General features: G+C 42.2%; 1 protein-coding gene across 1 annotated transcript; it reads left to right on the plus strand.

Moving 5' to 3' along the window:
* The first annotated feature begins 11,733 nt into the window (after positions 1 to 11,733).
* On the plus strand, positions 11,734 to 12,705 carry LOC110299433 (mas-related G protein-coupled receptor member X1). The gene has a single exon (XM_021169118.2). The coding sequence runs from the start codon at positions 11,734 to 11,736 to the stop codon at positions 12,703 to 12,705; it is 972 nt and encodes a 323-aa protein (XP_021024777.1).
* Positions 12,706 to 16,442: the final 3,737 nt, after the last annotated feature.

Consider the following 16,442-nt stretch of genomic DNA (forward strand, 5'->3'; position numbering starts at 1 on the left):
GGTCTAGCAAAGGTCATAAACCTCTTGATCCCATAAAGCTTGCTCTCTGGATTACAAGCCAAAAGGGGAAAGGAACTCCACAGGAAGACCAACAGAGTCAACTATCCTGGACTCTTGGGGTTCTCAGAGACTGAACTCCAGTCAAAGAGCATACATGGGCTGGACCTAAGCACCACCACACATATGTAGCAGATGTGCAGCTTGGTCTTCATGTAGGTCTTGAACAACTAGAGCAGGGGGCTGTTCCAAAGCTGTTGCTGTTATGTGGGATATCCTTGTAGCTGGACTTCCTTGAATGGCCTCAGTGGGAGAGAATGTGCCTAGCCCCAGAGAGACTTGATGTGCCAGGATGGGGTTATACCCAGGGGTGTCCCCACCTATTCAGAGGAGAAGAGGAGGGAGGACGGGGGCAAAAATTGGGAGGAGGCAGGCAGAGAGCAGAATGTAAAATGAATAAGTTTTAAAAATACATTAATTAATTAATTAATTAATTAATTAATTAATTAATTAAACAAACAAACAAGCAAACAATACAAAACAAGAAAAGACCAAAAAGATTGCAGCTCTGCTTCAGGAGCAGGATACTCACCTGGTATGTGCAAGTCCCTAGATTTATCCTCAGCACCAAAACAATTTAAAGCTTTTGCCTAAAGCATAACACTAAGATATTTTTAGGGATTTTTTTTTCTCTCTACTCTTGAAACTTTCCCCATAAATTAGTCAAATCTCTTATAGTATATTTCCCACTGCCTCTGTTACCACAATTTGAGAAATCATTCATGTTATTCTGAAAATGTGGCTTCAAGTTTAATAAAGCGCTGAGTTGTTTAAAAAAGTAAAAGCACACAACCTTCCTCCTCCTCTTTGTATGTATACCTTTAGTCATAAGGGTACCAGCATCAACTCTCAAATTTCTGAATGTTTGCAGTTGAGAGAAAATGTCTATCCTTTGGCAAAGTAATGCTTGATTCTTTAGCCTGAGCCTTTCTTAAATCAATGTGGTATGGTGCAATAGACACCAGACCACAAGCTTATACAACAAGACCTCAGTTTGAATAACTGTTCATGGACTCTTCGGACCTTAGTAAGTAACCTGTTTTCTACAATCATCTTTTCCCTTCCCTGCAATATAGGCTCAGTAATTTCCACATGGCAGGGTGCTCCTAAGAATGTGTACCTTCATACATTGCATGTTGAGTCTTCCTGAAGCATCAGTAGAGGATTTCAATTATCTCATCTCCAAAGAAGGAACACATCAATGCGTGGTACTAAAACCAAACTTCCTCATCTTGTTACTTGGAGACCCTGATTCGCAAGTCTGCATGTGTCCATCACTGCCTTCATTCATATGGCAGCTGATGTGGGTGAATGGTGAACTTTGGACAACACATGTTCAAGAATGACACTGGGTGAATTCTCAGTCTGACCTGAGTTAACTTCTTCCAGTGCCACAACATTGTAAGTTCCTAGATAGAGTACACCAGCATTTTTCAACCGTCCCACACCTCAGTTGCAATTTTTAATCTCAATGAAAATCTTTTCAGACATCACAGACCCAAGCATGCTCAGCATTAGCATCAAGCATTACCTGATCAATTGATGACAATCTAGTGCCATTGCTGCCACCAAGGAAAATATTACTTGTTCTGTGTACCTTATCCTGAGCCCTTTCCTTGCTATTATGTTCTACAAAGGAGCTATGGTATTGGATATCTAGCAAGCTTCCTGGGCTAATGATGTCATGAACCTTAGAAAATAATCTATTTCCTCCCCCTCAAGGCTCAGGAAACCATGGGAATAAGAAGCAGAAAGAATATAGGAGCTAGAAGCAATGTAGGACACAAAGGAAAACAAGGCCCTCTAGATCAGCATAAGCAAAGTTCACATGAACTCACAGAAACAGAAGCAGCATACACAGGGCCTGCACAGGTCTGCACCAAGTCCTATACATTTATACTATGGCTTCCAGTTTACTGTTTTATGGTATTCCTGGGCATGTAAACAAGTGGGTCTCTGATGTTTGCACAATATCTTGGGCCTTTTTCCTTCATTGGTCTGTTTTGTCAGACTTTAATGTGATGAGTTTTGTTTTACCTTATTATATTTTATTTTGTTTGAATGAACGAATGAATGAATGAATGAATGAATGAATATAAACTTTGCCACTAGGCTAAAGATTAACAATGGAACTGTCATTTATATGTCCTGAGAGAGAGAATCAGTTTTTTCCAATGGAATGACACTGAGTACATCAACCACTCCAGGACAGATCTCATGTTCAGGAGTAGTTGGCTAACACATAACGGAATCCACAGTTTTGTGTGTACACTTTGATTTAATCACTATTTGATGGGTGTGGGCTCTTTTGGTTGGCTGGTTTTGCTTTGCTTTTTTCTTTTTGGGCAATATTGTATTTTGTTTTCTAGGTTTGGGGTATTTTGTTATTGTATTTGGGTTTTGGTTTGTTTTTTGAGAAAGAACGTAAAGTTGGGTAGGTAGGGAAGAGGAAAGGCTCTAAACAAACTTGGGTGAGGGGAAGATTAAGATCAAAATATATCTTCCCTGTTGAGTTCTGGGAAACTCTTGGGTCCAGGGCATCTGGTACTTTCTAGTGGCTACCCCATTTCCACTCCCCCCACTGCTAAAATCTAACAAAGGGTAGAAACAACATGTAGAGACCATATCCAATGGATAGGCACAGCCCATGTTTGAGGAATGGGGCCACACTCCCACCTCAAAAATATTAATCTAGAATTCCTCCTGTCAAAAGAAAATGCAGGGACAAAGAGTGGAGCAGAGACTGAAGGAAAGACCACCCGGAGACCGCCCAACCTAGGGGTCCTTCCATCTGCAGACACCAAACCCAGACACTATTGTTGATGCCAAGAAATGCTTGCTGAGAGGAGCCCTGGTATAGCTGTCCCCTGAGAGGCTCTGCCAGAGCCTGAACAATACAGATGCAGATGCTTGCATCCAATCATTGGACTGAACATGGAGACCCCAGTGGAGAAATTAGGGCAAAGACTGTAGGAGCTAAAGGGGTTTGCAACCTCATAAAAAGAACAACAATATCAACTCACCAGACACTCCAAAGATCCCAGAGATTAAACTACAAACCAAAGACTACACATGCGGGAGTGTGGGGGTGGGGCGTGACACATGGCACCAGCTGGATACATAGCAGAGGATGGCCTTAGTGGCCATCAGTAGGAGGGGAGTCCCTTGGTCCTATGGAGGCTAGATGCCCCAATGTAGGGGAATGCTAGGGCATAGAGTCAGGAGAGAGTGGGTGGGTCGGGAAGCACCCTCAAAGAGGCAGGGGAAGTGGATATGGGCCTTGTGGAGGAAAAACTGGTAAGGGGAAAACATTTGAAATGTAAATAAATAAAATAATCAATAAAAATGAAAATAGATGAAAATATATTTAAATTTAGAAATTGTTTTAAATAATAAAAAATATTTTTAAAGTGAATATTTACCATATTTAGATTTCAATAGGTTTCTGTGCCTAAACTGACACTAGCTTGGAAAGCAGCTGAGAGAGAGCCGTGTTGTTCTTGTAACACTTGAATTCTTTTTTCTGCCCCATGGTGTCTAGAGTGTGCCTGAGACAAGGCTTACCTTTCTTATGATGCTTCTGGCTCTTGTTCATTACTGAGCTAGTTCTGAGGTCTAAGAAGTATCTGCAAACTGTTACCCACAATGCAATTCTTGTTGATTTAACTTAAAAGGTATAATGTTTGTTTACAAAACATCATTAGCATTTATTGGCATTTTCTCCTTGTTTTTGGACTGATATTTGAACTTGTGTAAATTATCTTTAAAGAAACTTGGACATTTATAATTGCAGAAGAGCCTCAATCTCTTATAAATTGCTAACTTGGTCACAAAATGGGGATTTTCCAAATGCATTCTTTTTTGTGACCAAATTCTTATGTTCATTTCACAAAATTACACCTTTTGGAGTTGCTTCTAGTGAAGTTTTATTATCATATTGCCCTTATTTTCATTTCTTCAGCCTAATTAAAGCAAATTATGTATATATTCCTTAAAAAGAATCTACTTTCCACATTTGGCTAGACCAACATAACTATATGCTACATTCTAAATGCTATTCATTCTTATACCCAAAGATAAATGTAGCTACTGCGCCCCACATCCCAAGAAGCACATCTTTACAACAAATGGAGACTGTCACAGAAAACCACAACTGGATGCAATGAATGCAGAGATTAACAGATGATGGGGAACCCAGACCCAGTGAATACAACTGAATTATAGCTCCTGCATCTATGACCCATGGAACATCATGGAGGAGGGCATAAAGATTTTAATGCTAGAATACCAGGCAGTCTGCTGTGAAACTGTCTCTCCTGAAACAGCTACATAAACAAGGGGACAATGGCAAAAGTAATGGACATGTTAGTGTGGAAGGGAAATTTTCACAAGGTGCCACCCCTAAACAAAGAACCCAGGACAGCTAATGATTACTTTGAGAAAGAGAATTAGACCATCCCAGGGATGACTCCTTATTGGCTGTCCACTGAAGAGTGGTCAACCCTGAAACCGTACACATACAATTAATAAAAACAGATTCAGCAAGTTTGGGAGGAAGACAAATCTGTGTTTTATGTTATATAGAAGAAATCCAATAAGTAATTTTCTAAGTACATAAAATGGATTGACTTTTAAATGACATTATATGGCAAATAGCTGAATCTGGTTGTAAAGTGTGGCTCAAGAAAAGAGACCATAGGAGATAAATGTAAATGTTACCATTTACTCCACAGAAAAAATAGGTAAGTAACTTATTTCATATATGGAGGAAGGACGAAATATACATTACAGAGGTTGAACTCTGGTTTATAAGGGAATACTCAGTTGATTCACCTTTCCACATGAATAACTAAAAACAGAAGTGTAACTTTACTATTCTGAGAATTTTAAAAAGCAATGGAAAGAAAAAGTACAAGCATGACACGTGGAGAGTGGGACTCAGAGAGAGGCTCGCTCTATATGCACTTGTCTGTCAGTTACAATAAAAAGACACCTACAAGTCAGTTATCAGGTGGAAAAAATAGAAAGAATAAAAGCCGTGTCATGAGCATGCTCTAGAGACACCACAATGTACTTTAGTTATAAATCTCACATGCAGCTCATTTTAGCCAACATCATTACTGCCTAGGCCCATGGTTGGCAATTAAAGCTTCACAATGGCACTTACTTACAGATGTGGGGATAACAGATAAGGTGGGGCGGGAAAGGCTCATATGTGAGTGGAAACTGGGAAGTCATCCAGAAATATCTCTGTGAAGGATTGTGTCTCATATCGACTTCATATCTTATTAATCTACAGCCCAAGAAATCGCATGGGCTGCCCAGCATCTCAGTAAGTCTCACTTGGTCCCTAGCTCTTAATAACACTTTGACTGGCATTTATTAGGGGACAGAAAAGGATGTTCTAGCATCCACAACCCCAGAAGACTTCAAATTCAGCACAAATCAGTTCCTCAACTCCTGACAGAGCTTTGGAAAAAAGGTAAGTAAATGTGTCCAGATATGGTTGTTAAAAGTATTTGTCTATGTTCATGTCTTTCTGTTTCAATACTGAGAAGCTGTGTGTGGGGACTACTACATTGGATTTCCTTCAAGGAAAGGATGGAGACACGAGGCTTCCTTTAAAAGGAGTGTTGGCAGCCTTAAATATGGGAGGAATGTCAGTAAGGTTACTTAGATGATTGACTCTTCATTTATCCCAGTTTATTCATTGTGTTGCTTAGGGGAGAATGGTGCTTCTTACATTCATTTAAGAGGCAAGGTGAAAGCTAATGTGGTCATACACTTCCTTGATCTCAGTATTTAGAGAATGTGGAAGGAGAATTACATTCACTTGAAGTCAGCCTGGGCAACACAAAAGGCTGCAGCCCAGCCTAGGTGACATGGAAAGACTGTCTCAAAAAGGAAGGAAGAAAGGAAGGAAGGAAGGAGGGAGGGAGAGAGGGAGGGAGGGAAGGAGGGAGGGAGGGAGGGAGGGAGGGAGGGAAGGAAGGAAGGAAGAAAGGAAGGAAGGAAGGAAGGAAGGGGAAGGAAGAGAAAGAAAGAAAGAAAGAAAGAAAGAAAGAAAGAAAGAAAGAAAGAAAGAAAGAAAGAAAGAAAGAAAGAAAGAAAGAAAGAAAGAAAGAAAAGGGAGGAATGGGTCAGGATCACATTCAGACCTTGTTTTCCAGACTGACTGCTAATTACCAGGTCTCATTGTTTTATGTACTTTTCAGTGTTATTCTCCTTTGTACTTCTGAGACCTGAAGAGGTGTCAAAAGAAAAATGGTTAACACAAACTGAAATATTTGAGGAATGTGCCTTGTGTTGGATGTTTACAGTCATAGACAGGATTGAGGGATACTGATGATGCATGATTTATCGCCAGAAGGCATGCAATAGTAGAGCACTGTTTGTAACCCTATACATAGCCAGAGAAGAGGTGTTCCCAGAAGAGAATAAATCCTAGCTATAGCTGTAGTAGCAGAAAAGCAGTCATGCAAGTGGAGAGTCACTCTCTTTGCGAACTCACAACTTCAAGGGTCAAGAGCTAATAGCCAAAAATTCACTACTCACCACCCCTTTCAGTCTCCTGGTGATGTCTCCCAGTGACTCTATAGTCAGATGCTCAAACTGGACGGCGCCTTGTCCAGACAACAGAGATCCTAGTTTCCTTCTCATACCTTCAAGCCAACCAAGGTTTAAAAAAACAAAACAAAACAAACAAACAAACAACAAACAAACAAAAACCTATATTGTCTGCCTGAAAAGAGAATGGACTGACCCTCTAGGTTTGTCAACTTTACGAAGTCACATCTAGTTTGTGAGGCAGAAGAGAGGCTCTGAAGTGGGGCATCTGTCCTTAATTGGCTTATACCCATAACTCTTTTCGTCTTCACCGGCTTCTCTTTCTCCTTTCTAAAATTTAAAAAGAAAAATGTTAATTTTTACCTCTGCAACTACTAGAAGACTGAAAGAGGAAATAGCAATTAATTTCAGCTTAGTTGCTATTTTTATAACTAGGGTGTGTATGAGTGTGTGTGAGTATGTGTGTGTGTGTGTGTGTGTGCATGTGGTGTGTTTTGTTGATGCTGTTGTTCTTCTTCTTTCTTTATATTTTAAGTCCTACACTTCTATTTCCCTTCAAATGCTCCTCTCAAGCAAAGGCTTTTTCCTGCAGAGTAAATACCACTAAAGATCTCCTGGGAGAAAGAATGTAATCCATCCCTGTGGCTTACTTCACACCACACAAATTAAGCATTCCTTTTGTGGTTTTGTTTTAATTTCTCTTCCTCTTTTCCTGGGGCTGAGACCTCACACTCCTTCTGTTCTTTATGGTGCTGGGAAATTCAATACAGACTCATATATAACCCTCTGCCACTCTCCTCCAACCTGGCTACCCATACACACACAATCTGTGTACAAAAATAATTCTACATGCTTAGCCAAGCCATAATGAGTCCTTGTTTTATGGTAGAAATCAGAGTTCCCTCAGTAATAAAAGAATTTTAAAACACCCCCCCCAAAAAAATATTGTAAAAACAGATTCAGAAGGAATCTCAACCACAGTTTTACTAAAATTTCATACCAAAACAACAGACTAAGCAAGCTGTAAATCTGGGCAGGTGCCAGGAGGAGGGAGATGGAGAAGGGGAAGAGAAAAATTGATGCCTTTTGACATCCCAAGAAAGCTGGCATGTCCCGCAATGGAAGTTGGGAAGAAAGACCATGGTGGAAAGGGATGGGGGTTTCAGAAATGATCAAGAGAGTCCAGAGTGTCAGGAAAATCTTGCTTGGGCTTTTGGTCCATGTTCAAAAGAAAAGAAAAGGGATCGTCACACTGTTCTGAGTTCGAGTGCATTCATAGAAGCAGACAGGCTGTAAGACCTGAGGGAAGGTCTAAGATGGCTGCATAGAGGGTGGCACTTCTGTGAAGGATGAGTGAGTTGTCATTCCTTCTGCCACCTTAGCAATCCCCTGGTCAGGTGACTGACAGGTGCATCTTGGTCTGTGGGAACTAAAAGGGCTCTGGGGAAGGAGGGGGAGGGCAGATGGCCCAAGTCAGGCCAGAGTCCACCTATGCTATGGGCAGGAGGATGTGGGAGGCTGCCAGATGTTTTCCACTCAGCCCAGGGTGGACATCCAAGCCTCTGACCCACTCAACAGGGGTTGGATAAGGGGCAACCTCCGACCTGGGGACTCCGGGGGCCACACCCTATAGCCCCAGGGTTATGGGAGAGATGCCTGGGGAAAGAAAGGTTCCCACACAGGGAGAGTGAGAACAGTGGACTTTCGCTGGAGCACAGGAATGCTTTCCCATCCTCTTAGCTCAGGGGGCTTTGATGACAGAGACAGTCTATGGTTTTAGAAATTTATTATAGAAAGGCAGGGAGAAAGGAGCGAAGGGGTGTGTGTGTGTGTGTGAGAGAGAGAGAGAGAGAGAGAGAGAGAGAGAGAGAGAGAGAGAGAGAGAGAGAAGAAAGTCTAGAGAGGAAGAAAGAGGAGAGGGAGAGTAAGAGAACAAAAGGAGTGAGAGGAGTGAGAGAGCTAGGAGAGGCCAAACAGCCCCTTTTAAAAGTATGCTGCCTTTTCTGTTGCTAAGTAACTGGGGAGAAGTTTTGCCTGAAGGTCAGAAGCTTGGGACATTGCCTATGTGACTTCTAACAATGCTTTCTTTGTGAGTGCTGTGGGGGGTGGTAACTTAGGCAGTGCCAGCGTTCCAGGAGCATGAGAGAACTCCTTCCATCCCATATAGATGAATTATCACCACCGGGTCCCTGGATTACATCTGAGCTCAACTGGAGACCAGCCTGTCTGTGCATAGACCAATGTCCCACATCTCCCCCTTATGTTTTTATAAGAAAAAGGGGGTCACTGATGTGACCGTGCCATTTATGATGAAAATTTAGGGTGGAGTGGATGTATCAGAAGAAAATATATAGCCTAGAGAAGTAGCAGAACAAAGCAAGAATAGTAAGGAGAGTTAAGGGTAAGAGTTAGTTAAGAAGGCAAGAGATGGTACAATCAATCAATTGTTCCATGGGTAGTACAATTTGAGGGTAATAACATCAGTTTTGATCAGCAATTAATTAATCTAGAAAGACATTATGTTTTCCTCACTACCATGTAACTTCCCCAAAGTTCAGCAGCCAATTGGCTTTGGGAAGAGAGTCCATCTGTAGCTGGAAGGTCTCAAGTCTGTCTTTTGTGGTTCAGCACTTGTCTCAGGAGTCTTCAGTCAGATGAGGTTCTTGGAGGAAGACAGCTTTGTTGTCTGCAGGTCTCAGGAGATGGCACTATCTCAGGTGGATCTGTGGCAGCAGGCACTATGTGGAGATAGACCTGTAGAGTATTTGTAACAGAGGAGTGAGCATATCCCCAGCAGTGTATGTCTGCATAGGGTGGGATAGCAAAAATTATACCTGCAATGGTTTGCGTAGGAACACATCATGGTCCACTTTGGATGGCTGAGGAAGAAAACATCATGTTAATTGTGTATCTGGGGTAGGCAGTAACTGTCTGTAAAATAAACTGGCTTTTTGGATTGGATGATTTTTGAAGCTTAAAAGAAATTTTAAACAAGTTGAAGAATTTTTTGGACATATATTATGAATACTAGAGAGGAAAAAAAGCACTTAAATAAAGAAGGAAAAAAAATTGGGTTGAAAAGCATGATTCAAGTGTTCCTGTAAGGGGAGTACAGCTTCCAGTGTAGTTTTTCGCGGGCTTAACTGGATGTGGGGGAGGGGTACATTGTATCCTGCAGTTTACTTCCCCCTTTGTTCCCCCTTTGTTTTTCTAGGAAAGCAGAAGGTAAAGGGTTAAGTGAAAGGCATTTTAGCCAATATGAGAGCAGGAATTTTGTACTTCAGCTTGCAAAAAGACTTCAGGGAACCTCAAGCCAGCCAGCTGGCAGAGGAAAACAGAGCTCAGAGCAAGTACTGTCCTTTGCATATACACACAGATCAAAGTCTAGAGAAAGGCAAAAGGGGCAGCAGGGTTTTCAGAAACCTCAAACCTTTTGCCACAACTGAAACCAGTGAGAGTTTAGAGCAGACACTGCTGCTGTGCTGCTGGGCAGAGTACTCACAGATCAACACCAAGGGGCTGCAGAGCCTGAGAACAGGCTACTTGGAGCTGAAACCTTTCAGATAGATAGTGAAAGGGAAGGAAGCTTGCCAGGAACACTGTGGAGAGAGAGAGAGAGAGAGAGAGAGAGAGAGAGAGAGAGAGAGTAAAAAGCCTAGTTTTTGAATTAGATTTCTCACAGTGTCTTGGGAAACTTGGAGATCTGATGAACTTCTCTGTGTGTTGTGTTCTTCAGGTCTCTCATGGATGGTGTAACCATTGCTCTGCTACCACCTGTGGAAACTAAAAAGGAGGCTGGGGAAGAGGGGAAGGGAGGATAGCCCACATCCTGCCAGAGTTCCACCTATGCTCTGGGCAGGAGGACATGTGAGAGGCTGCCAGACACTTTCCACTCAGCCCCGGGTGGGCATCCAAGCCTCTGACGAGGTTATGGGAGAGAGGGCTAAGGGAAGAGAGGTTCCCACACAGATGAGAGTCTGTGCAGCAGACCTTGACTGAAGCACAGGAAGGCCTTCCATCGGGAGATTAGAAACAGCTCATTAGGAGAAAGCCTATCCCATCCTCCAAGCACATAGGTCCTTGATGAACAGAGACAGTCCATGGTTTTAGGGCTTTATTATAGAAAGACAGGGGGAAAGAGAGAAGGTAAAAGAGAGAGAAGGGCTAGAGAGAAAAAGAGAGTAAGAGAGTAAGAGGAGAGGAGAGGAGAGGAGAAGAAAAAGAGAAGAGAGGAGTGAGAGTGAGAGGAGTGAGAGAGAGCAAGGAGGGGCCAAACAGTCCCTTTTAAAGTATGCTGCTACATTTTCTGTAGCTAGGTAACTGGGAAGGAGTTTAGCCTGAAGGTCAGAAGCTTGGGACATTGCCTATGTGACTTCTAGCCATGCTTCTCTTGTGGGAGCTGTGTGTGTGTGTGGGGGGGTGGTGGTAACTTAGGCAGGGGCCAGAGTTCCAGGAGCATGAGAGAACTCCATCCATCCTATGTAGGCAAATTATCACCACCAGGTCCCTGGGTTAAATCTCAGCTCAACTGGAGACCAGCCTGTCTGTGTATAGATAGCCCAATGCCCCACATTGGTCAACTCAAGGGAGGAGATAAGTGCATGTGATTTGTAACCTACTGAGCAAACCAATGTCGTCTCTACCCAGCGTTAGGGGTGGAACTCAGAATCCTTTCTTTTGACCATGCAGTAGTATCTTTCCCTTAGTGCACCTCAAACAAACCCTGAGATCTTTATCTTTTCTGTGCTATTTTAAGTCCTGGGGAGGCAAAAGTGATGCTTCCCTTTCTGGAGTTAACAGGGGAGCAGGAAATGGATCCAATCCTGACCATGAGAGAAGGGAATCATTTCCATGTGATTTAAAGGTCCTGGGTTATACACAGGAAGAATGACCCACCTATAGAGTATACACAAGCTCTGAATTAAAATCCACAGACCAGAATTCTTTATCCATATGATCATGTTACTCTCCTTTTATTTATAAATGAGTTTATTAAGCCATATTGACAACAATATCTATATTACATTATGATTGCCAGAAAAAGGGTCAATGTTAAGGTGCTCAAATATGGTCTGTCTTTAAAGGGATACTACTGGAAGATTTGTGAGCATGGATCCAACCATCTCATCCCACGACACAGAATCTACACCGCTGAATGAAACTGGTCATCCCAAATGCAGTCCAATACTGACACCGTCCTTCCTGGTCCTCTTCACTACCCTGGTTGGACTGGCAGGAAACACCATAGTACTCTGGCTCCTCGGATTCCGCATGCGCAGGAAAGCCATCTCAGTCTATATCCTCAACCTGGCTCTGGCAGACTCCTTCTTCCTCTGCTGTCACTTCATTGACTCTCTGCTACGGATCAGTGACTTCTATGGCATCTATGCCCATAAATTAAGCAAAGATATCTTAGGCAATGCAGCAATCATCCCCTATATCTCGGGCCTGAGCGTCCTCAGTGCTATTAGCACAGAGCGCTGCCTGTCTGTATTGTGGCCAATCTGGTACCACTGCCATCGCCCAAGAAACATGTCAGCTATCATATGTGCCCTAATCTGGGTTCTGTCCTTTCTCATGGGCATCCTCGATTGGTTCTTCTCAGGATTCCTGGGTGAGACTCATCATCATTTGTGGAAAAATGTTGACTTTATTATAACTGCATTTCTGATTTTTTTATTTATGCTTCTCTCTGGGTCCAGTCTGGCCCTACTGCTGAGGATACTCTGTGGTCCCAGGAGGAAACCCCTGTCCAGGCTGTATGTTACCATCTCTCTCACAGTGATGGTTTACCTCATCTGTGGCCTGCCTCTTGGGCTTTATTTGTTCCTGTTATACTGGTTTGGGGTTCATTTACATCATCCCTTTTGTCATATTTACCAAGTTACTGCGGTCCTGTCCTGTGTAAACAGCTCTGCCAACCCCATCATTTATTTCCTTGTAGGCTCCTTTAGGCATCATAGAAAGCATAGGTCCCTGAAAACAGTTCTTAAGAGGGCTCTGGAAGACACTCCTGAGGAGGATGAATATACAGACAGCCATATTCATAAAACCACTGAGATTTCAGAAAGCAGATGTTGAAAGTCAATACAACATTAACTTACTCTTCTCTCAGAAACACCTCTATAATTGCAATGCTTTCAAATGCTTTTTTGTTATATCCAATTTTCTTATAATTCTGAAAGTAGTCAGAAATATTAGTTTCTCCAACTTTCTTGGCACTGTCAATGAATTTCTCAAATATCCACCAAAAAATTCTCATTGAATACTTTTTTTTGCAATTTTTCTCACTTTTTATTTATTTTTATTAGATATTTTCTTTGTTTACATTTCAAATGTTATCCCCTTTCCTGATTTCCCCTCAGAAAACCCCCTATCCCCTCCAACTCCTCCTGCTCACCAACCCACCCACTAGCATGTCCTGGCCCTGGCATTCCCCTACACTGGGGCATAGGGCCTTCACAGGACCAAGGGCCTCTCCTCCCATTGATATTGTCAGTATAGCAATGCTGACTATAAAAGTTAGAAAATTTGGTTTCTGTTCTTTAGGAGGATACAGAATTTTGAAGAAGATATCTCCTTGCAAGCACTTGTCAATACTGGCACAGCTCTTCTATCCATGTTAAAATCCTGGTAGAAATTGGAGAAAAAGTATGTGTGTGAGTGTGTGAGTGTGTGTGCATATATGTGTGTGGTGTAGAGGGTATGGGGGATATTGGGGTTGGGTGGTCGTGTGTGTGTATGTGTGTGTGTTATGTGTGAGTAGTGGTATGCGGTCATTTGTATGTGGAGTGTGTGTATGGTGTTTGTGTGGGGCCGGGTGTGGAAGGGTACGTGAGGAGATGAGGGTAGGGTAGACATGTGTGTGTGTGTGTGTGTGTGTTTGTGTCTATGTGTATGTGTGTATGTGTATGGTGCATGTATGTGGTAGTAGGGGTACATATGTGTGCATAGTGTGTTGTGGTAGTGAGTGGTGGGGGATATATGTGTTTTGTGTGTCCCTGTTGTGTTGTGTATATGTAGTGGGGGGAGTTGGTGGGGGATAGGCGCATGTTTTGGTGGGATGTGGGTTGGGGGTAAGGGTAAGGGTAGTTGTGTGTGTGTTTTGTGCTGTGGTGTGGGGGGAGGGGGGAGCATGTTGATGATGACTAGCAGTTACCTAGCACAAACCAATACCACTTCTGTATTACATTGATTTTTTTCCTAAGTTAATTCTCTATATATTTCACTTTTATTTTTAATGTATTTTAATAGAAATATAATCATATATCAAAGAAATATTTCTCTTGCTGTTGATTTCTAGTTTTATTCAATTATGACATGATACAACACAAAAAATTATTTCAGTAGGGGGCTTGTTAAGAATGGTTTTGTAAAACAAATAACCTAATTAAAAAATGGAGTACAGAGTTAAACAGATAATTTTCAACATAGGAATCTCGAATGGCTGAGAAGCACTTAAAGAAATGCTCAACATCCTTAGTCATCGGGGAAATGCTAATGAAAATGAGCCTGAGATTCCACCTTACACCAATAGGAGTGGCTAAGATAAAAACCCTCAAGCAACAGGACATGCTGGCAAAGATGTGCAGTAATGGAATATTGCTCCATTGCTGGTAAGATTGCAAATTTGTACAACTAACCTGGAAATTGATTTGATACCTTATCAAAAAGTTGGAAATAATTCTACATGAAGACCCAGGTGTACAAGGACACATGCTACAGTATGTTCATAGCAGCTTTATTTGTAATGATCAGAAACGGGAAACAACCCAGATGCCCCTCAACTAAAGAATGGGTACAGAAAACATGGTTTATTTACACAATGAAATCCTATTCAGCTATTTAAAATTAGGACAACATGAATTTTTGCAATCAAATAGATGGAACTAGATAGAGCATCCAAAGTGAGGTAACCCAGACCCAAAAGAACATGCATGGTATGGACTCACTAAATGGATATTAGCTGCAAAATACAGAATACCCAAGATATACCCCACAGACTCTAAGAAGTTAAACAAGAAAGAAGCCACACATGAGGATTCTCGAATCACACTTAGAAGGAGGAACAAAATAGTCACAGGAGGCACAGAGAGGAAGGGAATTGGGGGGGGGGGGGATCGACAGCTCTGGGTCAAGTGTGCTGAGAGACCCATAGGGTCACAAGACTGAATGGAAAGCTACAGCTACCATGGAAGGTGGGGGAAATCTTTTGGAAGTCCCAGAGATTCAGTGGGGGAGGCTCCCAGGAGTCAATGTGGTTGACATTAACCAAGAAGCCTAACAGTGATCACATGGAACCTGAAGAGGCCACCTCCAGTAGCCAGACAGGACACACAGTGAAATAATAAGAACACAAACCCACCCATGAAACTTTCTACCCAAAATATGTCTTGTCTAAAAGAAATGGAACAGAGACTGAAAGAACAGTCAAATAATAACTGTCCCAACTTGAAACCCAATCCATGGTCAAACACTAATCCCTGACATTATTCATGAAAGTCTGTTGTGCTTGAAGATAGGAGTCTAGCATAACTGTCCTCTGAGAGGCTCTACCCAGCAGCTGACTGAAACAGATGTTGATATACACAGCCAAACATTGGATGAAGGTTAGGGACTCTTATGGAAATGCTGGGGAAAGGATTGAAGACTCTGAAGGGGATAGGAACTCCACAGAAAGAGCAACAGGGTCAACTAACCTGGACCCTTGCAGGGTTCTCAGAGATTGAGCTACCAACCAACCAGCATACATGGGCTGGACTGAGGCCCTTGCACATATGTAGCAGACATGCAGCTCAGTCTCCATGTGGGCACCCACCAACAACTGGAGCAGAGACTCTCCCTAAAGCTGTAGCCTGACTGTGCTATTCCTTTCCCAAAAGGGTTGCCTTTACTGTCCTCTGAGAGAGGATGCACCTATCCTGACATTTGATGAACCAGGATGGGAGGGATACTCAAGTGGTGCCCCACTCTTGCAGAGGAGAAGGAAAGGGGGAATAGAGAGAGGTCCACTGTTTGGAGAGGCCAGAAAGGGGCAGCATTATATATAAGTAAATTAATTAATTTTTTAAGCAGACTTGTTTTGGGGCTCAAATTGTGTACTGACTTGAAGAATGTTTTGTGGGCTTCTGAGAAGATAGTCATTCTATAAAGGTTGAATGGCAGATTCCATAGAACTCTGTTATGCCTACTTGATCTTTAGTGTAGTTTTATGCTGAGGTTTCCTTGTGAACTTTTGTGTGGATGACATCATTTGCTGATGAGAACATGTAATTGGAGCCCTATTATTATGTCTGGACCAGCCTATCTTTTCACTTTGTTTCACAAAAGTAAACACATCAATGTTTTTACGAAAGTGTTCGCAATTATTGTGTCTTCATGATGAGCTTCCTCTTTATTAATAAATAGTAGCAATCTGTATCATTTCTGGCTAAGTTTGACTTGAAGTTTACTTTGTCAGATATGGGTATGGACACACTATCTTGCTTTTAGAACAAATTTTTAGTATATAATAGTGACAGAGGACACAATAAAATAGACAAAAGTATCTGTGATGGTTCATATAAGCTTCGCTCAGGGAGTGGCACTGTTTGGAGATGTGTCCTTATTGGAATACATGGCGTCTTTTTGGAGTAGGTGTGTCACTGTGGGTATGGGCTTTAATACCCTACTCCTAGCTGCCTGGAAACCAGTATTCTCCTAGCAGCCTTCAGATGAAGATGTAGAACTCTCAGCTCCTCCTACACCTTGCTTGCCTGGATGCTGCCAGAGTCCCATCATGATGATAATTCACTGAACCTCTGAACCTGTAAGCCAGC

The sequence above is a fragment of the Mus caroli genome, unplaced genomic scaffold (genome assembly GCF_978045245.1).
Source record: "Mus caroli unplaced genomic scaffold, Mus_caroli_1 scaffold_8, whole genome shotgun sequence".
NCBI classification, from domain to species: Eukaryota; Metazoa; Chordata; class Mammalia; order Rodentia; family Muridae; genus Mus; species Mus caroli.